At 53.1% G+C, this 24,139-nt stretch overlaps 7 protein-coding genes and 1 pseudogene across 8 annotated transcripts; 3 read left to right on the top strand and 5 right to left on the bottom strand.

Moving 5' to 3' along the window:
- Positions 1–462: 462 nt before the first annotated feature.
- NCU04457 (DUF803 domain membrane protein) lies at positions 463–4,426 on the bottom strand. The gene is made up of 2 exons (XM_951933.3): positions 2,744–4,426; positions 463–2,686 (listed from the first exon to the last, which is right to left on the bottom strand). The coding sequence occupies exons 1-2, from the start codon at positions 3,518–3,520 to the stop codon at positions 1,067–1,069; spliced, it is 2,397 nt and encodes a 798-aa protein (XP_957026.3). The 5' UTR covers positions 3,521–4,426; the 3' UTR covers positions 463–1,066.
- A 2,029-nt stretch (positions 4,427–6,455) lies between these two features.
- Positions 6,456–8,853, bottom strand: NCU04459 (SAGA complex subunit). The gene is made up of 2 exons (XM_951935.3): positions 8,522–8,853; positions 6,456–8,273 (listed from the first exon to the last, which is right to left on the bottom strand). Exons 1-2 carry the CDS (start codon positions 8,612–8,614, stop codon positions 6,798–6,800), a joined length of 1,569 nt encoding a protein of 522 aa, XP_957028.3. The 5' UTR covers positions 8,615–8,853; the 3' UTR covers positions 6,456–6,797.
- Positions 8,854–9,956: 1,103 nt separating this feature from the next.
- NCU04460 (galactose-1-phosphate uridylyltransferase) lies at positions 9,957–11,822 on the top strand. The gene is made up of 4 exons (XM_951936.2): positions 9,957–10,276; positions 10,349–10,400; positions 10,463–11,264; positions 11,336–11,822. The coding sequence occupies exons 1-4, from the start codon at positions 10,176–10,178 to the stop codon at positions 11,557–11,559; spliced, it is 1,179 nt and encodes a 392-aa protein (XP_957029.1). The 5' UTR covers positions 9,957–10,175; the 3' UTR covers positions 11,560–11,822.
- On the bottom strand, positions 11,221–12,699 carry NCU04461 (transmembrane domain-containing protein). Its single transcript, XM_951937.3, has 2 exons — positions 12,307–12,699; positions 11,221–12,238 (listed from the first exon to the last, which is right to left on the bottom strand). The coding sequence occupies exons 1-2, from the start codon at positions 12,370–12,372 to the stop codon at positions 11,777–11,779; spliced, it is 528 nt and encodes a 175-aa protein (XP_957030.2). The 5' UTR covers positions 12,373–12,699; the 3' UTR covers positions 11,221–11,776.
- A 117-nt stretch (positions 12,700–12,816) lies between these two features.
- Positions 12,817–14,477, top strand: NCU04462 (3-ketoacyl-CoA reductase). Its single transcript, XM_951938.3, has 2 exons — positions 12,817–13,103; positions 13,175–14,477. Exons 1-2 carry the CDS (start codon positions 12,960–12,962, stop codon positions 14,027–14,029), a joined length of 999 nt encoding a protein of 332 aa, XP_957031.1. The 5' UTR covers positions 12,817–12,959; the 3' UTR covers positions 14,030–14,477.
- Positions 14,478–14,661: 184 nt separating this feature from the next.
- On the top strand, positions 14,662–20,162 carry NCU04463 (non-repetitive nucleoporin). Its single transcript, XM_951939.2, has 3 exons — positions 14,662–15,618; positions 15,693–18,868; positions 18,925–20,162. The coding sequence occupies exons 1-3, from the start codon at positions 15,237–15,239 to the stop codon at positions 19,690–19,692; spliced, it is 4,326 nt and encodes a 1,441-aa protein (XP_957032.1). The 5' UTR covers positions 14,662–15,236; the 3' UTR covers positions 19,693–20,162.
- Positions 20,163–20,729: 567 nt separating this feature from the next.
- NCU15176 lies at positions 20,730–20,877 on the bottom strand (annotated as a pseudogene). The gene has a single exon. The product of its transcript is annotated as a tRNA-OTHER (tRNA).
- A 563-nt stretch (positions 20,878–21,440) lies between these two features.
- NCU04464 (hypothetical protein) lies at positions 21,441–23,747 on the bottom strand (the record flags this gene model as incomplete). The annotated part of the gene is made up of 2 exons (XM_951940.1): positions 21,441–22,831; positions 22,985–23,747. The coding sequence occupies 2 exons, from the start codon at positions 23,745–23,747 to the stop codon at positions 21,441–21,443; spliced, it is 2,154 nt and encodes a 717-aa protein (XP_957033.1).
- Between the last annotated feature and the right edge of the window lie 392 nt (positions 23,748–24,139).

The following is a 24,139-nucleotide window of genomic DNA, read 5'->3' as shown; positions in this document are numbered from 1 at the left end:
CTGCCGCAACGTGGTGGGGTTCTGGGGCTGTTAGCTGTTGGGGAATCTGGGGTCTTGATCCACATCCCGGCAGGGGCCGGATAGACAGGATGACAGTATCTGATTAGTGGTTCTGTTAGTGCGGCATAGCGTTTTACCAAGGTACAGTAACAACAGGGAGGGACTGCTACCTCGCTTAAACCACCTGCATTTGTAAACCTCCCAAATGGGAACATTCTAGAAGTCAGCTTGTTCCCTCGGCATCACTGTCAGGACATCACGGTCAGAGATGATTGTGTCACCAACCAGCATATTGTTAGGTCCATAAAAGCAACTCACTCTTGTGGCTGTCTTTCCATTGCCATTGCATGCCCATGATATCTAGCGAGGTATTTTACCTGTAGATGTATTGTGAACCCCGAGGTCAGGCCAGCCATCAAGGTTCTTCTCACAAACATTAGGTAGGAATATCAGACGACGTCTCTGATCGTGGTTGCTTTCCGTACACGCTGAAGAAAAACTCGGTATTTCACCTCTACATCGGTTTCATGCCGGCCCGAGTTGATTTGCTAGTCTTTTAATAACCCGAACAGGAACAACAACCCTCCGTATGTGCTATATCACATGTAAGAAAAAGCCGACCCTTTTTCCACATCCATAACCGAGAGATAAACATGTCATAATCTCATACATCATAAACCCTTTCCCCCAACCCTCCCTGCCTTGCTCCATCGTAAGATAGTCCCACCCATGCCAGCTATATAAGCTCCGACCGACCGACGTACGGCCACATGTACAAGGCGCTGTAGGCATGAATGCATGGATCGTGTACAAAGGTGGTGAGATATCATAATCAAGAAAGTAAGAATATGTATGCAGACATATAAGCGAGCCTTCGTTACTCGTGTCGTTTCGTTCCGTCTCAATGGGGGGTATCAACCAAAAAGGTGCTTTGTTCCTTTCCCGCTGCCGCTGTTGTCGTACTCCGTCCCTCTCGTCTCGTTTGATCCCGGCCGATCCCAACCCGCAGTCGTTTCCCTCCGTCCTTTGTTGGGTTTAGCTCAACGCGTAGCGGAGTCAAAGCAGATCAGATGAAACCTCCACCGTCTCCACGATTCGAACTCGACTTCGAAGGTGACGACGGACCCGACCCACTGCCGTTGTTGTCGCTGTGACGTTCATGCTCCCTGATTCTTCTCAAACGTTCCCGGTACGAATTAATGTCGCTCCTTGATGACCTGTGCTGCTGTCCCTGTCCCTGTGATTGACCCTGTCCACCACTTTCCATATGCTCAGTATACTCCTTTTTTACATCCTCCTCTTCCCCACCGGGATATTGTTGTTCTGTACCCCCTCTTACTCCGGTTACTCCTGGAGCACGCGGCGGACTATGCGTGATGCTTGGGCCATACCGCGATTGCTTCTCGTCCATATACCGCCCGACCTCCTCAAACTCTTCGGACCCGTCGTCACCATCGTCGTCGTCATAATGCTTCGATGTGCGCGGCGTGGTCCGGAAATCGCGCGAGTCGCCCCTGACGAGCCCTAACGTCTCCTCCTCGGATGCGCCCCGTCTTATGTGTGGCGTGGAGAGGCCGCGGTGAGTGGTCAGCTTATCTCTGTCCTGCTTGTCGGAGGAGTGAGAGGATTTGTGCGAGTTGGCGCCGTCGCTTTGCGTGTGGGTGTGCTGGCTGCGTCGATCGCCGCGCTTGAAGACGCTCTGGAAGGAAAACTGCCTGGTGGCGCCCGTTGGTGTTCGTAGGGGAGGAGGAGCTAGAGGAGCGGCGAGCGTGCTGCTAGATGGGTGGTTGGCATCGGTAGAAAATTGTACTCGACGCGCGGAACTGGAGATACTACCTCTGCTTCCTGGTCTGTCGTACATATATCCCTTTGAGGAGGGCCCGGCAGCGGATCCTGGTGGGTAATACCCTGTTTCCTCGTCAAAGTCTTGCGCCGGTACTGCGATCTCGGTCAGCTGAACGGGGTGCATAGGACTTTGCACCTTGTTGGATGCTGAAGTGGGGCGAAAGTTCGGGTGGCCAGGGAGGAGGACGCTGCGCGCTCGGTTGCGGATAGTGCCGACAATACTAGAGAGGGCAGGTGAAGCGGGTCTAGCGGCTGCAGCAAGCTCTTCCTCGGTCGGGAAATGCGACCATCCGAGGGGCGGGTGTGGTGTCGGCATCGGAAGTTGAAACGTTGCCGAGGTCGCAGCTCTTGATCGCTGACTTGCCGAGTTGCTTCCCAATACCGTCTTTCTCCGCCTTAGCCCATCCCATTCGTACACAGGACCGTCCTCGCCAACTGTCTCAAGTGCTTCCCTCATCTTTTCTTCGTGTAATCGCTTCAGTTCTTCCATCTCCATCTTCTGCTGCTTGGCCGACGATAAACGTCTGACAATCGCAGCGGCACCTCTGAGGGCGTCGGCCTTTGGCTCGGTTTCGGGCTGTTCCTGCTCTGCGACTGTGCGAATCTGGTCCAGGTCTCCAGAGAGGACAGCGGCATCGGGCACATCTTTGGCGGATTTGGATAGCTGGAGTAGAACGACACCAGAACAAATCGTCAGGAAACCGAAGACCACAGTGACAATCGAGACAGCGGTGCCCTTGAAGCCCTTGAACAGGACGGCCGAAGTAATGATGGTCGTGCTAGTGAAGTACACGTAATAGGTTGGGGTGACCATGGCGGCATTGAACAAGTTCAGCGCTTTCTGTAAGGAGCGTAAGTTATGTCAGTCGGCAAGCTGAGGCGACCAAGCGGGACTTACGTTCAAGTAAATTAGCTCAGTCAGAAGACTGGCAATGAAAAAGATAATAACAATGTAGATGAACCATCCCTTGAATTGTGCCTCACCTCCGGCCTGGGCAACGATGGCCGAACCCAAGCCCTGAGTAGAGACGACACTGAGACCACCAATCCAACTGCAGATGGAGATGTACACCAACATGTTCTTATTTCCCCATCTGGGGCCAGCATACCAAGCCGCAATTACTGCGCCCAGAACAATGACACCGGCATATGACAGAAAGCTTGGCGTGACGACGAATTGCTGAAACTGCTGAATGTTGGCGACAGCGGACTCTTGTGGTGCGTTCAGGACAATGACGACGGAGCCGACAATGCACAGAAAACAAGAAACCTTGCCGATCATACTCAGGCGTTCCTTGAGAACTATGGCGGATCCGACAGTAGCGACGACGACGGAGAGGGCGCCGAGAGGGGTGACCAAAATGGCGTCCACGAACATGTAAGCGGCAAAGTTCAAAAGCTCCCCTATCAGCATGAGGATCATGCCCGCCCACCACCAAGCGTTCTTGAGGTATCCGTAACCCTCGCCGGCCACCTCGTTGTACTTCTCGTTGGCTTTTAGCAAGCCCATCTTCTTGACTACGAAGGAGGTACCGATAAAGAAGCCGGAACCGACGGCGAGAAGGATGCCGATGATTTTGTAGGAGGGCGGTCGAGTGGCATGCAGGTCCGCAGCATCATCTGCACGAGCGTATACATGATGCGCCACTTCGAGTATTTGCGCAGCTTGATCCATGGCTGCGCGGAGGAAAGCCCACGACGACGCAGAATCGCCGGTGTGGAGGAGCAAGAGATGCCGTTCTTTGGTTGCTGCTCAGGCGACACGTTGCGACTATGTATGGATGAGGCAGTCTTTGCCGTTGTGAAGGAACACAGCATAAGCCAGTGAGGAAAACACTGAATTCCGTACCCAGTCAAGGAGAGATGCGATCCAGGGAAGAAGGGCGGCCAGGGATGTCGTCGACCCGAGACGTAGCGTTACCGCCAACTCAACAAGTCCAAAACCGCTTGAAGAAGGACGGCCAGATCTGAAGCGCGGCTCCGCAGGCGTGAATGGCTAGACCCAAAGCTAGTAAAAGGTTCGGCGTTTATTTCTGAAAGGCCGACAGGACGCGGTGAAAGTACGTGGTTGGTAAACTAAACAAAACGAAAGAACACAGCACAACAAAGGCTTTGTAGATAAACGTCGACTGTCAAAAACCAAAAAGGGGTTTGCGAGAGTTGTGTAATTGTAAGCTCGACCTTAGAGACGGGGCTTAGAGACGGGGAATAAGGCGACCCGGATCGTCTGATGGAGACGCAGTGATTGACGGAGTTTTGAGAGGGCCGGTGGAGTCGGTGTCGTTAACGAGCAAGTTGAAACGGTTGCTGTTTGCGAGCGAGATGAGCCTCGTATAGTCGAAGAGAACAGGTGAAGAAATCCAACAACGAGCAGTACTGAAGACCCCGAGTGTCCCGGGTCGCGTGCCCGGCCGACGTTGTGTATACGTAGTTTATTTGGTGTGTTTGTGAAAGTCGGAGGTCAGGCCAGATAGGCTGAAGAATGTCCAAGGACTCGGGTCCCGGGTGCCCTGAATCCTGATAATATGGAAAGGCTGGAGGCTGGACTTTTTCGTTGCCAAGCCTTCTGGCTGGAGTCAGGATCGTGGGGTATATTTTTAGTGTAGGGTGGCGGGGGGGCCTGAGCACGCCCGGAGGGGAGGGGGGGGATGTTTGGATCCGAAAGATAAGCTTCGAGATGGTCGGGTCAGTCCATGACGCTTCCTTCAAAGCGCACGTCCAACACCAAAAGAAACCAAAAGGAATGATCAGAAAGAAAAACAAAGAAAGTAATAGGCAGGTTAGGTAGGAGCGGAAAGATGTGAGGAGACGAACTCCGGGCTTCCACTTGCGCGCGCGCGCCAAACACAGGGCAGCCCAGAAACAGAGCCAGTGGCCCGAACATGGAACTGAGACGGGAAGGAAGCTGAAACCCAGCGCCGGCCCCTCCACCGGCCGGTACCTTGGTGGGATGCAGTGGGGCCTCCATGACGAACTAAAAGCGACCGGTAACCCAGAATGCATCTCACCGGGCAGCTTGCCCCTGGTCCCATGCAGTCGATTTCCGGTACCCTTACTACCTACACTACATCCGCCGAATTCCAGGGCAGTGCGTTCGGAAGGCACAGTGTCCTATGGTCTGGGCCCGATAGGTAGTCTAGGTACTAGTAGTCTTCCACCAGGACCCGGGAGGTCAGTCAGCTCCGTTGGTCAGGTACCGAAGTACTGTAGGTATTCTTTCCGACGGACGAGGCCAATCCCACGACTTCAGTTGCCAGTCATATGTAGATTGTCTTGTCTGCTTGCTCGGCTTGTGCCCGTGAGGGCTGAGCAGTGTTAGCGCCCCTTTTTTTGGTGCTCGTGTCCCGTATCAAATATTGATTACGAATTCTAGAAGGCTGAGTGAGTGCCTTATATCCTATGCATACCTATGTATGTGGGTGTGACCTACACTAAGAAGCACATAGCCCGTACACGTACATGTGCTTGTGTGCAGCTGTATCGATGTTAAAGAAGGCCATGTGTCTGAATGACCTCATAGGCTCTTCTTGGCCATTATCTCTGGCGCCAGACCTGCAGCACATCGTCGCGCCTTTTGAAACAAAACAATGGCCAGCCGATTCGCATACCTAAAACATACATAATACGTACACTATATATGTAAACACGTTCATCTTTAGTCCCAATTTCCCCCTGGGCCAAGATCCCGTGTGGAAAAAAAAAAAAAAAAAAAAAGAAGCGATTTTCATAGGGCAGACCGATTTAACCCGGCTCCCGGACCCAGAAACGTTTCAAGAAAAGCCCGGAACATTTTCTGGAACAGCGAGCGGTATCAGGAACAGAAATGATGCTAAGGATACCTACTTGAGACCTGAAAAGACGGCCTTTCCATCAAGATTCATGACCTTGTGTCGTCATACGCGCCAACTAAAAAAGATCGTCTTTCTTCCTCGATGCAGGTGAGTATCCAGATATCTTTCTTCACATCTGACTTCTACCTATTGACGTTCCATAAGTCTTCCTTGAAGTGTTTGTATTTTTTTTTAAAAAAAAAAAACTAACCGATAACCACAACATATATAGCTAACCGCTTACTACCTATCTACCAACAATGGCGTATGTAATGTTACGATTAGATGTCCTTTTTCTTTTCTCTTTCTCCAACGAATCAATGTTAGGCGCTTAGCGACTCCCTTCTTGCAACCCGATGCGATGTGCGTGTTCGGTATGGCGATTTGACTGTTCGGATGTAAGACTCTCGCTCGACGCACAGACAGCACATCAGCAAAAGCTGTGTAACCAACCCATGGCCCGGATTCGAGACAATGGTCGACCGGAGGCCTCGCATTGAAGAACACTGAACAAGGCTGTTGACGGTGATTTGGTCGATAAACAGTTTTGAGAGATAGTAATCAGTAACCAAAACACTTGAACGCCGCGACCTGATGTGCGGCGCATGTGGCTGGGAAATGTATTCAGGAGGCGCCTTAATAACATCGTCAAGGACATATGGGCTTCGCCATGGGAGTCGTAGGAATAGATGGTAATATATAGTGCGGCAAAGCATGACGCGCCACTTCCTTCATCATAGCTGGAGGAGCAAGACAGGCAGGCGTTGGTATAGAAGGAAAGAAAACTAGATCAGTTAATCTCTAGATTGTAGCCCCGCTCCAGCAAAAGAGTAAAATGGTATTATGGTAAACCAAAGACATACTATGTACAATGTGAATATGATGTGGATGCATGCCGACTCGGTCTCTCCAAAGAGCTTTATTAGGAAACGCCCTCTCCGACCAGCGTGTGTATGAGGGTATCCCTTTTGGCACTCGTCATTCGCTCCCGTCCCAAACGCCGTTGTCTTATTGAAGTAAAATTCGTTCGCCCGGCTCCAACGCTCATCACGTAGAAATCAAAAGCACCCACCCGTCCAACCCTTGCTCCCAGTATGTAGTGCTCGAGACTGGTCAGGTCCTCTAAGCCTTCACCACCCAACCCGCATTCACCATAAAATCAAAAATCCTCCCTCCCTTCTGCTGATCGACTCTGCAAATGTCCTTAGCCTGTTTCCTCTTCAAACTCCCGTTGCCCTTGACGGCTTCCTTGAGGATCTGCTCCTTGATCATCAGGTAAGGCTTCGGCTGAATCCTGAGCACCTCGCACAGCTTGACCTCTTCCGGCGTAAGGAGGTGAAGGTCGGGAGCATTGTCCTGAGAGAGTGAAAGAGGTTGTATCCCGGGAACGGGTTGTGGTAAGGACTTGTGTTTTGACGGCGTAGTGTCGCCATTGGCAACGATTACACTTTCACTGTTGACTTGCCCGGGTTCCACTTTCATGCTGCTGAGTTTCTCGGCCTCGGCGATGACATGAGGTGACTGCATACGCGCCGGCAGCTCAGGTTGGACCAGCAGAGCCGCGCCACTTGGCGGATCTGGTGGTGGCGGTTGTTTGCTGCGCTGAGCACTCGCCAGTCGTTCGCGGTCCATGGAACCCAGCGGTATTGATTTCTGAATTCGTGCCTGCTTCTCCTGCTCATACTTCTCGCCGCTTCGTAGATCACCAATCCGGAGACTACGCCATTCCTGTAGTTGTGCAATTGCCTGCCGCAGGTTGAGCTCGTCAATCAACCCTTGACAGAACTGTTCAAAGTCGACGCGATTCATCATCCGCGCAAAGGGTTTCGCCTTGTTCAGAAGATCGCGTTCCTCCTTCGACCTCTTCTTTTCCGACTTTGTGTTTTCCCTGTAATCGAGCAGGTTGTGCTCAAATATAACCTTCTTCCTCTCAACTCGTTGCGTCAACCGGCAGTTGTAGATCTCCATAACGGTGAGTTTGAGCTCCATCTCCGGTTCCAGCTCGCCTGTCCGTGGATTAATTCCATCTCCTGGGTCGAACTGCATGAGCTGGACAGCCTCTTCCGCTTCGTTGCAGAACTCGGTCTCAAACTCCAAACGTCCTGGCATATATCCTTGAATTTCGTGGCATGATGGAACACTGGCTGTCGGCTTCGTCTTCGCTTGGAGGGTTGGGGCGTTCTTGGCGGCTTCCCTCCTTTCCTCGATGCGTCGCTTCTTGCGCGCCTGAAATTCTTCTCTAGAGATTTCGTTTGCCAGTTCCATGTCATGGGGACTGCATCGTTTCGGAAGGGGGAAGTTGGGCGAGTCGACGTAGACCTGGAGATAGTGGTCGCGTACCTCATCCTTACTTCGGTAGCCGCCGATGTGGTCCGCAATGTCGGCCCACGAACCCAAGCCGTAGATCTGCGCGCCCTCCAGAAGAAGGAGCTCCTCGTCCGCGCCCCATTCTCGGTCGAAGATTGGAAACGAGTTCTGTTCGATTACTCGATAGGGATGGGTTTGTGGCTGATGCGCATTGCTGGACGCTCCTTGCGCAAAGCATTGGACACAGAGATCATATTCATTGCAAGCGCTGTGTGCACACCTAATTCGGACCTGTGCGAAGTGGAAAGATTAGCTGGCTTGTTGTTGTTGCTTGTTGTTGTTGTTGTTGTTGTCGTTGTTGTTCTTGGGAGCCAGAGGGCTGGAGTCCAAAGAGGTTCCCCAACCCCACAACGTCGTCTCGTGATTCGCGCGACGCGAGGTCTGGGGCAGCGGTAGCGGCCGCATCGGAAGGGAGATATGACGTCCAAGCACGAGAACAACGGTTGAGGCTTGTTAACTATATGAAAACACAAACCTACCGTAGACGTTATGTCTGCTGAGCAGACGTCGCATACATACTTGACACCGCCCTCGCCGCCTCGTGCAGCGATCTTCTTACGGATGACGCCCATGGTGGATGTCCCCGAGGGACGGGGGTTAGGATAATCCGATAATGCGCCGGGCGGGAGGAGTCAGAAAAGGGGTTAATGTAGGCCAAATTCCACCGCTCAAAGCCCCATAGATGGCATTGACAGAAAGCGCAGAGGTTCGCGAGGCTTCTGTAATGCGTATATTGATGAACCAGGTGGCTGATGGCGAGTTGTCGATGGACTTATGTCGACGACCTTGATGGCAACGATGTTGCGGTTGTACGAGGGGGTGATGCGCCTGGAACCAGCAGGGCCAGGGGCTGCATTCCCACAATGCAACATCTGAATGAGCGGACAGGTGGCTCCAGCTGGGAGCCCACTTCCAAGTCATTCTGGCTCCGACGTTGTCCCGAGTTGCCGCTTCTGTGGCACAACCCTAACCCGTAGCTACTTGCTTACGTATCATGTACCTCTACTGTCGACAAAGGAACGGTGAGCTTGACGAACAAAGGATATCACACATCAGAGATCGGGCGGCAAAGTACCAAGGTATATCCTGCAACAAATTCTGGCAGAACGGTCAGTCAACTTTTAAGCTCGCCGTCTGTCAGATCTGCTACACAAATACAAGGTGGTACGTAGTGTGCCTGACTGATGGATCGAAGTCCCTTGTCAAGTTGGCGCACAGCGAAGCATGGAGCGAGTGCAGCCGCTCCACTAATATCATGCCCCTGGTGCGGAGGAGCCCCACAAGAACTTGTTTAGACGCGGGGTTGCTTCCATTGGTAAACCATGGTGAGGGGTAACGACCAACGAGGGGACATTTGCTTGCGAATTGGGGATCATAGTGGTGATGTTTTTGTTCCTATAAATTCTGCCATGTTTTCACCCGTATTGTAACCAACTCACAAGCTCTCCTTGTATGCTAATCCTCTGAAGAGCATCAGATCTTGCAGTATATCAGTGCTCGAGTTGAAACACAATACGGTGAATCCCAATTGACGTCCAGTCGCTCACCCTGTTTCTCCGGGCGCACTGGAGGCTGAAGCAGCTTAGAGGTAGCCCTCCACACTTCCATAACAGTGCAGTAGCTGAAGTAGGCAGGTACACATGGAATATGAATTTCATCCTGATGCAGGCTGCTGTCTGATAATGACAGTGCCTTTTGCGCCTCAGAAAACTCGGGAAAGAAGCGAGTTCGAATGCTCATCAAAAGTTGCACACCAGTCTGAGCCAGTGTATCACTATCAGGCAAGCGACTTCATTCCTGTAAATAAACGGTCCGTTGATCTGTAGGGTGCTTCTAGGCAATAAGGCCGAAGAACACCGAACAGATCGGATCATTTTCATCTTGTCTGCTACCCGGCCGTTGTACCCATAAAAACAATCCGGTAAGTGTGACCAGGTTGCCTCGGGGATGCTATCCCCGAGCATATGACTACCAATACACTTCAAAAGTGCAAAATACCAACCACCAATCTACATTATTGAACACCTCACTTATAAGAAAATTGATTTCCCAATCAACACCCTTGATTGATCGCAAGCCTTCTTTTCCAATTCCCACATTACTCTTTTCCTGAAAGCCTCTTGAAGCGCAACCATGACCGACAAAGTGCTTGACGACATCTCGCATCGTCGCTACAACCCGCTCAACGGCTCTTGGCTGCTTGTATCGCCTCACAGAACAAAGAGGCCATGGCAGTGAGTCCTCGATAGCCACACCGGAAATAAAGAAATACAGCGGGTTAGTTTGAATTGACGAGTTGCAATCAGAGGACAGCAAGAGGCTCCAGCCCTCAACAAGCTTCCTGAGTATGATCCCCAGGTGCGTAATCCCCGTCCCTTCATGACTTTATATTACTCTCACTCACTCTAACTGCAACCCAGTGCTACCTTTGCCCCGGCAACAAGCGCGCCCAAGGCGACTCCAACCCGCACTACAAAAACACATTCGCCTTCGTCAACGACTACAGCGCCGTCAAAGAGGAACAGCAAGAGTACCACCCTCGGAAGGACGCCGCTGGTGACGGCGACGATGACATTGCCTCTCTCCTCCTGCAAGCGCAGCCCGCCACCGGCCGGTGCTACGTGCTCACCTTCTCCGCCAAGCACGACACCACTTTGGCGGACATGAGCGCGACCGAGATCGTACCCGTGATCGAGACCTGGACGCGCATCTACGCCAGCCACCTGTCTGCCTCGCATCCGCTCAGGGACGCCGCCGCGCGTTCACTCAGCGAGATTCCACCTAACCCGGACGGCGAAGTCGAGCCCGCGAAAAAGCAGCAGCTGCGGTACATGCAGATCTTTGAGAACAAGGGCGCGGCCATGGGCTGCTCGAACCCGCATCCGCACTGCCAGATCTGGACGACGAGCACGCTGCCCGAGGAGCCGGGCAAGGAGCTGGCGCAGATGACCAAGTACCACCGTGAGCACAAGGGGAGGCATCTGCTGGAGGACTACGTCAAGGTGGAGATGGCCAAGGGCGAGCGTGTGGTTTGGCAGAACGACGGGTTCTTGGTCGTCTGCCCTTGGTGGGCTGTCTGGCCGTTTGAGGTGCTCGTCATTGCGAAGAGACATGTGCGCGCGCTGGTGGAGCTTACGAGCGAGGAGAGGCTGCAGTTTGCCGAGGCGGTGCAGGAGGTTACGAGAAGATATGATAACTTGTTCGAGACAAACTTTCCGTATAGTAAGTTCTACTACCCTCTGCAACTGCCCGAAGGAGAGAGAAAGGGAGAAAGGAGCTAACGGTATGAGAAGGCTCGGGTATTCATCAGGCGCCGTTGGATTGCACAGAGGAAGAGGCTGAGACGAGCTGGTTCCATATGCATTTCTACCCTCCACTTCTTCGGTCTGCTACCGTGCGCAAGTTCTTGGTCGGATACGAGTTAATGGCTGAGCCGCAGAGGGATATCACTCCGGAGCAAGCGGCTGCGCGACTCAGAGACTGCGGTGGTGAGCTCTATCGCAAGTCGTTGCAGTAGTGGAAATGTATGATGCGCTTGCTTCGCTTCTTGACCGAAAAGGGTATCAATAAGTGGTACATCTTCCACAAAGCCTATCGTCGGAGTCTTATTTCACCTAATACGCGATCGCGCTTCTTATGGTCATGATCCGAGTCCACTCGCCATTCCTTTTTGGGGGCCATGTACTGCTTCCTGCTTTGATTCCCAAAGACCAGCTGGTAGCTGCACCTGTCTTTTACTGGACGTAGTAACCATACTGCAACACCATCCACAACGTGCCGCCATACGCCGCCAAGAAGGGGAAGATCTGAGGTCCGCTGAAACGCAGCGTCTTGTAGATGAAGAACTCGCTCGTAAAGTGCACGGCGGCGATGACATGGGTCCAGATACCGAGCTTGTACAACGACTCGTTCTCGAGGTTGTAGCTCGCATAGAAGCGGATGATGCCGGCCATAAAGGTGTAGGTACCGAAGACGCGGGCCGCCAGCGGCGTGACTTGGTCCTTGGCAGCCGCCTCCTTCTTCTCCGCCTCTGAGGGCGAGACGGGCTTCAGCACGTCCACGCTGTCCTCCGGGCTGAATTTGCCCTTTGCGGGCGGCAGGGAAGGGTTGGGGACGAAACGGCCGTTGTAAAGGCGTCGCGTGTAGTGGAGAGTAGTGTAGTTTTGGAGGGCGTTTCCCATAGCTACGATGGAGACCTGGACGAAGGGCGTGTTAATTGCGAAACCATGTGAAGAGTCAGGGGGACCAGCAACCGTCAACTTACAAAGAAGAGGTAGTAGGGAAGGAGACCCTTCTCGCCCGAAGGCAGGAAAGCCTTGATAGCGTCCATTTGGTTCAAACAGTTATGAAGCGGTTTGTCGTCAGGGAAGAAAGCTATCGTAAGTCCAGGATATTTGTATTGAGAAGACCTTTTGTTGTTGAGGTGTTAGTTGCCCTTCCTGTTGCAGCTCTCCATTTGTTCCAGCGGCTCGAGGATCGGATGGAAACCACACTTCGGGCCACTCTCAAGCGCGAGAGACAGGGGTCATCGTAGCATCATGGACGCAGGTCCACGGGCATTGGACGACATTTTGGAGACAACAAACAAAATCCGCCAGGCTCCCCCTTCTCCTCTATCCATTGGCCCATGGCCAGCTCCGTCGGAGTTCAATGGCGGCGTCGAGTGAGTGATGGTTCGGCAAAAGCGGGGACAACCCAGCTGCCCAGGTCCTCTCGCCGGGGCCGCGGGGCGGGACGTCTCGAAAATCTTGGCGGCTGACACATGCAAGTGTACATAGTAGGCGAGTCGACCCCAGGTCCTCCAAAAAGTTCCCAACAATTATTTGCGACCGGACCCAACTTTGAAAGTGTCACAACTCCCCGATTCAAACCAAAGGCGTTCCTTCATCAACGACTTTCGCCGACAGTCCGTACGCAATGGATAAGGTTGCCGAGATCTGGGGCACTGTCCCTCAATATGGCCAATGGGCCCTTGCTGGCATCGGCGCCCTTTACGTCGCTACTCGCGTCGGCGCTTTCCTCCAGCTGCTCCTTAACGCTTTCATCCTGAGCGGCACCAACGTACGTCTCTTCGCAAACTTACTTGGGACTGAAGATTGTCAGGTGAATGTGGCTAACATCAACCTTGACAGCTCCGCAAGTATGGCAAGAAGGGCACCTGGGCTGTTATCACTGGTGCCTCCGATGGTCTCGGAAAGGAGTTCGCCCAGCAGCTCGCCTCCAAGGGCTTCAACCTCGTTCTCGTCTCTCGCACTCAGTCCAAGCTGGACGTCCTTGCTAGGGAGCTCGAGCTCAGATGGGATGGTTTCAAGGCCAAGACTTTCGCCATGGACTTCTCCAAGGACGACGATTCCGACTACGAGCGTCTCGCCGAGCTCATCAAGGGCCTCGACATTGGTATCTTGATCAACAACGTTGGCCAGTCCCACAGCATCCCCGTTCCTTTCCTCCAGACCGACCGCGACGAGCTCCAGAACATTGTCACCATCAACTGCCTCGGCACACTCAAGACCACCAAGGTTGTCGCTCCCATCCTCGCCCAGCGCAAGAAGGGTCTTATCCTTACCATGGGCTCTTTCGCCGGTGTTATGCCCACCCCCTACCTTGCCACCTACAGCGGCAGCAAGGCGTTCCTCCAGCACTGGAGCAGCGCTCTCTCTGCCGAGCTCAAGGACCAGGGCGTCGATGTCCACCTTGTTGTCAGCTACCTCGTTACCACTGCCATGAGCAAGATCCGCCGCACCAGCCTCCTCATCCCCAACCCCAAGCAGTTCGTCCGCGCTGCTCTCGGCAAGGTTGGCCTCAACAGCTCCGAGCCCTTTCCTAACACCTACACCCCCTGGTGGAGCCATGCTGTGTTCAAGTGGGTTGTTGAGAACACTGTCGGTGCCTACAGCTACTTTACCCTCAGGCTGAACAAGAACATGCACATCGACATCCGCAACCGCGCTCTCCGCAAGGCCGCTCGTGAAGCCAAGAAGCAGTAAGCGCATATCGCAGCTTCTAGCTACCATGTTTCTCACGTGAAGCTGGGAAGGAGCATGGACTTGTGGCATGATGGCTCTAGCCAAAAGACACATCCCATTGGCCTGCGTTACATCCACCCTTCGGACCCTGTATCTATTGTAGAGAAAATGAGAAACTTCGGCCCGTTGTTAGCAGACGAGTTCATAATGTGAGTGGAATGTACAGAAAGCTAAAAGATGATAATTGAACGATGATCATGAAGCAACCATATTTTTGCACAATGTATTTTTGGTACAGATCAAGAGCAGTTGCTGTCTGTCTATAGTTGATATTCTGAGTTGCAAATCCGACTTCTAGTGACGGGCATTCGATGACGTTCTCGACGATGATTGGACGGTTTCGACATTCTATAGGCGGTAGAAAAACATGCTTCCAAAAAGAGGTTAGCGCCTCTTCTGTGGTCCCCGCCGTCCAACTGCTCCGGCACACAGGCGCGTCCAAAATTCGCGTTTCAGGTCGCAGGTCCCAGTTGCCAGCCGCGAAACGACCGCCCTGGGCACCAATGATTCCTGCCCGGTCGCGGTAGAGGTACGTACCGCTGTCCCAGTTCTCCAGCCAAAAATTGTTTACGGTAGCCCGCCGCCGGAGCGGGCCAGCCTCTTCAATCTTCTGCTGTTCATCCACAGTCCACCTTCGACAGTGATTGCCCAATCGCGCGCAGAGCTTCCTTGCTCTCAACACCACAACAACAACTCAACCGCTTTCACCTCAAGCTGTGGTCGCTGCTCCTCGACCACGTCGCATCGTGTTGGACTTTATAGCTTCCCCTGGATTCCCAGACCTTCTTTGATGGTGGTGCAATTGTAGCAGTACACCCACCGACTGCAGCGAGCACCGCGCTCTCGACTTTGTGACCTCAAGCAACCAACCAACCAACCAACCAACTTGGGAGACCTGAAGCAAGAGGGCAAACGAAGCAAGAGCGACAACACAGCATCACAGCAAAGCGCGGAGAATCACGAAGCTGCCAGATCACGCTGCACCCTTGGAGCTCCAACTTGTGCCGACGCCAGATTTCCATCAGCCTCCATCCGCCTCGTTCTGGAGCTTCCCCTCCCCTCGACGCTCGCGACGAACTCTGAACCGCTTTTGCAGGTGGCACCGACAACCATCCCGCTGCCATCCCACCATCGTCCTGTCGGGTGTTAGCATCACATATCCGCCATCATGAATCCAGCCACACCTATGCGCCAAGTGCCCGGTGCATTCCTCAACACGCCCGCTGCGCCCAGGACCGATGATGCTCGACGCTACTTGGACTCGCTTCCTGAAAAGAACACTGCGAGGCCGGTGCTAGGAGGGTTCGGGTCCTATAATGCTGGTGGTGCCGGAGTTGCTTCCGGACCCGTGACTGGGCCCGTTTCGGGCTCTGTTGGCGGCGCCGGTGCTGGAACTGTTGCTGCTCCTCGTCCCGTCTCGCAGGTGCCTGTTCCAATGGTGCCAGCTCAAGCTCGCACAGATCTACCACCGGTTGCCAAGGCCGCGCGGCGCATCACCAATACCCTACTACGTGACGAGAACTACCCCGATGTTGATTCTTATGCTAGAGGTGAGCTTACCTGTTTAGGTTTCCATCCCTCATGGTACCTGGTAGGACTGGCTAACCATGTCTCTCCCAAATAGCTGGCTCCTCCTCGGACTATGACATGTACAGGACTGATGACGCGCCCGGCGCCCCGTTCAAGAAGACTCATATGTATCCCATCCCCGATCAAGTCTTTGAGCGGTTAAACAGGGGAGAGGTCAACACGCAACTCGGCCTATTTGCCGACATCAACTACGCGTGGGCTGCTATTGACAGCTCCCTCTTTCTCTGGGACTATACCCACCCAAACCCCGAACTTATCGGCTACGAGGATGCCACCACCACCATCACCGCGGTTGCCCTAGTGCCCCCCAAACCTGGCGTGTTCGTTAGTAACATCACCCATATTCTAGTCGTTGCTACGGGCACCGAGATAGTTTTGCTGGGCGTATCCGCGACACCTACCCCTTCGGGATCGAAGACCGTCGCCCTCTACCAAACAAAAATGGCAGTACATCGCGGAAGCACCGATGTCAGCTTAATCATCGGTACCTCGAACGGCCGTATCTTCTTTGGCGGTTATACCGATACCGACATCTACGAGCTCCTTTACCAGCAGGAGGAGCGCTGGTTCTCTAGCAGATGTGCCAAGGTCAACCACACACACCCTGGCTGGACATCAGTTGTTCCTAACCTCCCAGTGCCAATGGGCTTCTTGGGCCACCGTGATCAGGAACACCTTGTTCAGCTGGTTGTCGATGATACTCGGAAACTCCTATACTCGCTCTCGGACAAGTCCACCATTCGAACATACTTCATGGAGCCCTCTGGGAAACTGACAAAAGTCATCGAAAAGAACAAGGTCTCGTGCCTTAGTGACATGACGCATATGGTTGACTTGAACAGAAACCCTTTGCTTAACGAGAGAGTGAGAATCGTCTCTCTTAGCGCCATCTCGGCACAAGAAGCCTCAAAGTCTCACCTCATGGCACTCACCAACACCGGATGCCGTTTGTTCCTTACTGCGACGAGCGCGGCATCCTACATGCTGAGCGCCTCAACCAGCCTTGCTCCTCAGAGCATGCAGGTCCAATACATCAAGTTTCCTCCTACGAGCGAAGACCAGCAGGTTCCCCTCCGCAACGAGATCAACACTGCAGTTGCATATGCACCTGCACCTGCAGCAGCTCAAGATCAAATGTCTGGCTTACTTTCGGAAAGTTGCCTTGGTGAACGTTTTCCTCCGGGTTATTTCTTCGACGCGGTTCGACCCAAAGAGAGTCGCACGGATCTGCTCTTTGTATCAGCCCCCGATGTCGGCAGACTTAAGCAGAGCGCTGTACTCAGATATGTTGAGCAAGGTACTTTCATCCCCTTGGGTGACGGAAGCCGAGTTCTTTCCATCGGTCTTACTGGCAACCCTTTTGCGGCTGCAAAACAACCGCTCGGATTTGGCAACGAGCTAGCTGTTCAGTTCGATCATACCCCAAGCGAATTCGCTGTGCTCACCAACACCGGTATCCATATCGTTCGCCGCAGGAGGTTTGTTGACATCTTCGCTAATGCGATTCGTGTCGCATCTGGCGATGAGGATTTGGACAGCAAGGTGAAAACGTTTACGGCCATCTACGGCAGGGTCGAAATGGTCGCGGCTGCCTTGGCGGTAGCATGTGGTCAAGGAGGAGACGCCCGTCGTGCTGTGGATCCTCTTACTGAGGACAGGGCGCGGTCCATCTTCATCAACTACGGTGGTCAGCCCAAGCTTGCGGACGCAGATGTTTTGCAGGCACCGGAGGACAACGTACAGCTCTCGGCTCGCCACGATGCGCTGGTGCTCTATCTTGCGCGCCTCGCCCGCACCCTATGGAAGTCCAAGGTCATTGAGATAGCCACGGATAGCGCTTCGGGCGGGTTCACTGTTGGCTCGGCGATTCCCATCTCCAAGCTCATGACGGTACAGGAAAGTGTGCAACGACTAAGGAGATTCCTTGAGGAAAACAAAAGTCTCATCCAGGGCCTGGCCGGACCCTCCGATCGGGTTTCTAGCAGACAAGAGGAGATCGCTTTGCAGCTGGAGCACCAGTCTCTCCACGCTCTGCGTCAGCTTATGGACAGCGTGTCTGAGGGCATCTCTTTCGTCTTGATGCTGTTCGATGAGCGGGTAACCGACATCTTCATGCGCCTAGATGATTCGTCCAAGCAACAGCTGCAAAACCTTACCTATGAAGCTTTGTTCTCTCAGGACTCTGGAAAGGAGCTCGCCAAGGTTCTGGTGAAGGCTATTGTTAACCGCAACATTGCCAACGGAGCCAATGTCGAGACCGTTGCCGATGCACTCAGGAGAAGATGCGGCACTTTCTGCTCCCCTGATGACGTTGTCATTTTCAAGGCTCAAGAACAACTGCAGCGGGCCAGCGAGTCATCGGGCAATCCTAACCTGATGCGCACCTTGCTTGCGGAGAGCTTGCGATTGTTTTCCCAGGTCGCGGGAAGCCTGACCATGACCAACCTGCGCAACGCGGTCGAACAGTACATCAATTTGAAGTATTACGCTGGTGCTATCCAGCTGTGCTTGATAGTTGCGCGAGAGAAGGACCGTGGAAACGCGGCCCTTGCTTGGTTCAACGAAGGCAAGCCGGCTAACGATCCCCGTGAAAAGGCTTTCAAGGACCGGCAAAGTTGCTATTCCTTGATACATGAGGTCCTTGACCGGCTAGAGATTGAGTCGGCCTCAGAGCCCGATGTTGTTGACGGTAGGCCAACTCTTGCTGCCACCAAGCGGGCGGAGGCATACAGCGTCGTCAATAGCTCAGACGACGAGGTCTTCCACCTTGATTTGTACGACTGGTACATTGAGAAGGGTTGGACCGACCGCATGTTGGCCATCGACTCTCCTCATGTCGTAACGTACCTGCAGAGACTCGCTGCGGTTGATGCTCAGCACGCCGATCTTCTTTGCCGGTTCTACACACAACGCAGCCGCTTCTTCGAGGCTGCTCAAGTGCAGGCTGAGCTCGCCAAGTCAGACTTCCCCCTTGGCATCAAGGAACGCATTACCTTGTTGAGCAGAGCAAAGGCCAACGCCAGCGTCACCACTGTCGGTGTGAGTCGCCAGCAGCAGCAGCTTCTCAACCACGAAGTGACTGAGCTTCTGGAAATTGCCCACATCCAGGACGATTTGCTTGAGAGATTAAGGGCCGATCCTCGCATAGTACCTGAGAAGCTCCCTGACATCGAGAAGGTTCTGGATGGTCCTGTCCAGGGCCTTTCTACTGTGAGTCAATCCCTAAAAGTATGATGCTATTTTAGTTGCTAATCTGTACCATGTAGCTCTTCAACGATTTCGCCGATCAGGCCGGATACTACGACCTTTGCCTGCTCATCTACAACGCCGCGGACTACCAGAACCCGCACACCATCAAAGAGACGTGGGAGAATCTCATCAACCAGATCCACTTTGAGACCGAGCAGAAGCAAGAGGTGTGGCGCCTCATTGAGGCAGGCGAGGCATTGCCCGAGGGTGTCGAGGCTCTTGAAGTTCCACCCCCTATGCCTTACGAGGCTGTTGTCTCCCAGATCCAGTCCATTGCCCACCGCACCTCCCTCGACAGCCTCATCTTCCCCGTCGACACTCTTCTCCCCATGGTCTGCGCCTACGCCATCAACAACCACCAGGACGCCTCGATCGGTGCTGACCCTTGCTGGCCTGTCGCTGCCTTCCTGCAGCTGGGCGTTCCTCATGCCCTGATCGCCCGCGTGCTGGAGAACATGTTTGACGCTCAGGAGGCGCCCTTCGTTGGCAAGCACAGGAAGTTGGTAGTACAGTGGATCAACTGCGTCGTCGACTCGTGGATCCGCGAGATCGAGCACCGCGGTTCGGCATCGGGTAAGAACGGCGACGGCGCCATCACCACCTGGGTGGCTGAGCTGTTGACGAGGGCCGAGGAGGCGTTGGTTGCGATTGCGGCCGGCACCAGGGACCCCGCTCAGGCGGCGAGCATCACGGATACCAGGAGGGACACGAGAGAACTGAAGAGGAAGGTGGAGATGCTGTCGCAGGCCGAGGCCCAGGGCAGTCTGTTGTTCAGCACCAGGTAGGACCAGGTGAATCCAACGACTCCCAAGACGCCCATGAATAAGAAGAAGCGGACGTCGTATAAGACCACGGTGGAGGAAATTCCGGATGAGAGTTGTGGTGCGGCAGGGGAGGATTCAATGATGGGTAGCATCCCGGGGAAGTGGAAGAGGGGGTTTACCTGAGACATGGAAGCGAGGGAGTTGCTGTGAGTTATGTTTACGAATATTGAATATTGCTGCCTCTTTTGTGTCGGGGCCTTGAAAATATCGCTATGAAGATGGCGTGGCGAAGAGAAGGAAACCAGAATTAAGAGAAAGCGATACATTGTTGATTGACCTTGGAAGTAGGTGTTTTCGATACTATCCGCCGTGGTCCTCTTTCTAGCATTTTGTCGAGTAGATTGGTACCAATGGCTTTGGTGTGTGGGTAGGTTGGTTGGTTTGGTTAATGTGTACTGTACATAAAGTATTTATGTGACTTTTTTCTCCACGTTTCATCTCTCTGGTACTTTAGACCACCCGGGCCTGCTTGCTTTGGCTTCTCATTTGCGTCTTGGTACATGAAGATGGTTGAGTTGATATTGTCGATGTGTGTGTGAAATGCTGGTCGGTCTCCACTTTTACCCCTTTTCACTTGATCTCTCAGGATAAACACTCGTGCTCGAGAGGGTGGTTTTGCGCTTTTACGTCTGGCCTTGAATCATCAAAAGCGGAAGCAAAGAGAACGGGGACTTCTTTCGAATAGTTCTAGGTGCCAGTACAGAGGCATGGCACGAAAACACGCCTGCATCCATGGATGGCTAACTGAGATCAAGCTCTACTCGACAATCTCCTTTGAGAGTCCCTTCAGTCTCCAACCAGATCAAAAGCAGGAACCGGGGGTGTCAATGCTGAAGACCGTGTACGTCCAAAACCCAAGTCCCTCAACCTTCAACGAGTTTGAGTAGGGGAAAAGAGCTGCGCTTCTAACGAAAGACCAGCAATCAAGGTAAGAGAAAGAAAGAAAAAAAAATTATGGACGCGGAGAGGGGAGAGGAGAAAAAAGGAGGTAAATAAATTGCACGGTCCGTGATTCGAGCCCGGGTCTTTATCTGGTGATTCATGTTCCGATTCCCTCTGAAACTCGGTCTTTGACTGTGAGTCCACGGGGATTCCAACTCTGTTTCTCAACCCAAGTGGCGCGCTAGACCATTGCGCTAACCGTGCTTTTTTCTTGGGTTTGTTAGTAGAAACAAGATCTGAGGGGGTACCATATGTACCCCTATCGACTGGATGGAATTGGAGATAAGTGACGAGGAGGCTGCTGGCAGAGGATGGCATGGGGCAGTGGGCAGGTTCAGACTTGGGAGGGATGGCAGGAAGGAAGGAAGGAAGGAGATACGTACGCCCCTGCTGGCTAACTCTACGGCTACTGTAACGATAGTGACAGAAGATGTTGGAAGATGGTTTCAAATAAACTTACTACTAGCACCGCTACCTTTTTGTTCCCTTTTCTCTTGTCATGTATGGTCTTAATCGTCTGCATCCCTTCCCTGTTCTCGTTCACTCTTTCCATTACTCCTTCCCCATCTACTCCATCACTAACTACTACCAATTCTCTCCTTGATTACTAGCAAATCTTCTCGCTTTGTCCCACCATCACCGCAAAGGTTTCCAAACAAGTCAAACATTGCCAACCACTTCACTCACTCATCTTCCGCTGACACCCAACCTCACACAAGCACCACTAACCAACTTCCAACCCATCAAACTCACCCTCATCCTCATCTTCACCCTTTCTTAGCCTCGCCTATGCCACCAATCCCAGAATCAGTGCTGTCGGAGACACTACAGACACTAGCTTGGTGCGGTCGGTTCTCCTTGGGTACCTGAATTGGTATGTATTTGCGAGGATGATAGGGAGATTTTGGTGAGAGGTTCGATGAGTGGCCCGAAAGGTTGGGGGAGGATGGTATAGGGTTGGTAATGGAAGCAGGAGCGACAGGTGAGTAAGATGTGTAGTAGTCTTCTGGTGCTTGTTCTGGTTCTGGTTCTGATTCTGGATCCTGGTCGCCGTGGCTGTCATGGTCATGTCCCATTTCCACAGATTCTTCTTCATGTTCAGCAAGATCCATACCTCGTTGTTGTTGTGAATTTGCAGAGACACTTCTTCGACCCCGCCGCTGAACCTCATTCTCATCCAGCATCACATCCTCACTGCCCTGTCTTTCCCCGCACTTCTCACTCTCCTCGTACTCCTCATGATCCAAAAGAGACATTGGCTCCCCCATGCCAACATCACCATCTTGCTCCTTCTCTAAACTTAGCAGCTCCACAACCGACACAGACACTACTGAAGGTGATTTCTCACCAGAGTGTCTCGAATATCTCGATGATGATTGGCGCGACCCTTTCCGTTCATCCTGCTCATCTGGTTGTGGACTCAACGCCGCCTTAAACCCACCCGACCTGTAAGCGGGAGAAAGCGAGGAACGAGAAAAGCCAGGTGGAGCTGGAGAGCGAAGCGGGTGGGAAATTGCAGAGATAGGTGCGAAATCCGTCACTGTCGGCGATGGGGGCATCGAAGATACCCCTGACCCTGCGATGGAGCGTGATCTTGGGGAGTGTCGTGAAGTAGGACGGCCATAGCTCTGACGACCTGAAAAGTGTGGAATCGGGGACTGATGAGGCGGTGTAGGTGACTGAGGGGGGCTTGAGTGCCTTGAGGTAGGATTGCTATGGCTACGGCTGTAGCTGCGACTGTGGCGGTTCGGGGAGCTTGGAATCTGGGAGTGATGGGATCGTGTAGGAGACTGGGGCGGGCTTGAGTGTCTGGAGGCCGCATAGCGCAGCGAGTGGTGGGAGGGGGCGCGAGAGCCGGGGGATAATGGGTTGAGGTCCAGCCTGCGTGATGTATGGGAGCGTATGGAGGGCTTTGATGACGAATGTGAGGCATGTGAACTCGGTTTGGGGGTGGTGTCTCTGAGGGCTGCGGTGGGTGAGTTGCTGTTTGATGATGCTGGAGATCTGCCATGCGGTGATACTGCCATGGAACGGCGCCTTTCTTTTGACGACGCATTCGTTGGAGCCTTCACGTAACGAACACCTGAAATTCGTCTTGCGGAATTGTCACGCTGAGATTCCGCTTCCGAGCTTGAGTGTGGGTGTTGTGAACGTAATTCTGATACAGGTGACCGTACTCTCGACTCATCATTCACAAATGGTTCCCGGATTGATGCTTTCGAATCCCTTGACATGTTTTGATGACTGAGATTCAGTGACGTCGACTTCTCAGAGCCAGCCTGAGAAGATGCACTCCTCTCACTGATCGTACCTGCTTCTGACATTAACTTGCTGAAGTTTGCCTGCGCCTCTGAAACGTCTTGTTTTGAGATCACGCTACCGTCTTCTTTGGGCGAGCGAACACCCATGGGATTCGCAGCAGGTGTAGTTGAGCCAGGCGCAGGACCATCTGGATGAGGGCCGTCCGAGGGACTGCCCGAGGGGCCACTGGGTGGAGGTCCATCCCCATCCGGAAGAGGCTCATCAGGCCCAGAATCGCTTGAAGAAGACGAGCCACTCTCGTGACTTGGTGTACTCGTCCGTTCTGGAGAAGTCACTTCTGTCACCGGCGGTGGCTTCCTCCGCATTTGTGTTCGATCCAAAAAGCTCATCACATTAACCGGCCTAGTTCTGTACACAGCTATATGCGGCGGCGTCCTCGGCGGTCGCGGCGGGGGCGGCGGTGGATCTGGGCATGGAGGATAAGTCGGCGGATAGATGTAGTAATTCGGAGTTTGTTCCAAATGATATTCCCTCCCGGTATTTGCATAATGATATTCTGATGACTCTGAAGATCCATTGTAACCACTAAAGTACTCTGGGTAATAGTACCAGTAGCGTACGGAGCGCCTGGATATTGTCCTTGACTCTGAATTCCCGCTTTGCTGTTGTGCGCTGCTGCTTTTTTTGCTCGAACCACGGGTGTTTCGCCAGCAGAGGAATATGATGAGCGCGGAGCTGAAGGTGGAAAAGATGACGGCGAAAACGATCCAGCCGGCTTCCGTGGAGGTTTTTTTCCGGGCTAGGAGCATCATGGTTTTCATGGGTTGTGAGAGTAGTCAGAGATATGCAAGTTCGCTGGGATGAGAGGATGGTTCTGGCCAAGGTTGAACGTCAAGGTGATCCGACCAAGCTAGAATTGCGCATGCATGTCGATAGTTGTCTGTGATGCGTGTTTGTCGTGAAAAAAATCTTGATGTGAAGGCTTCGTAAAGAGTTCTTCAGTCGATCTTAAGTCTTAAGCTCAGTGTTCTTTCGTTTGTCAGGTTCGATTGCTAAATTTTGTTAACGGATGTGCTTCAAGTTGCCTGAACAGTAGAAGTCGTCGTCACCGATGTCTGATATCATCGGATGGATTTGAGAGTTCAATGCCTCGAAGCTCGTTAGTGTCCTCCATCCCCAAAAGCTGGCAAGTCATAGATACCTA

Source organism: Neurospora crassa, linkage group IV (genome assembly GCF_000182925.2).
Source record: "Neurospora crassa OR74A linkage group IV, whole genome shotgun sequence".
Classification (NCBI taxonomy): Eukaryota; Fungi; Ascomycota; class Sordariomycetes; order Sordariales; family Sordariaceae; genus Neurospora; species Neurospora crassa.
Note: the sequence above shows the minus strand (reverse complement) of the source record. Positions and strands in the feature narration are given on the sequence as shown.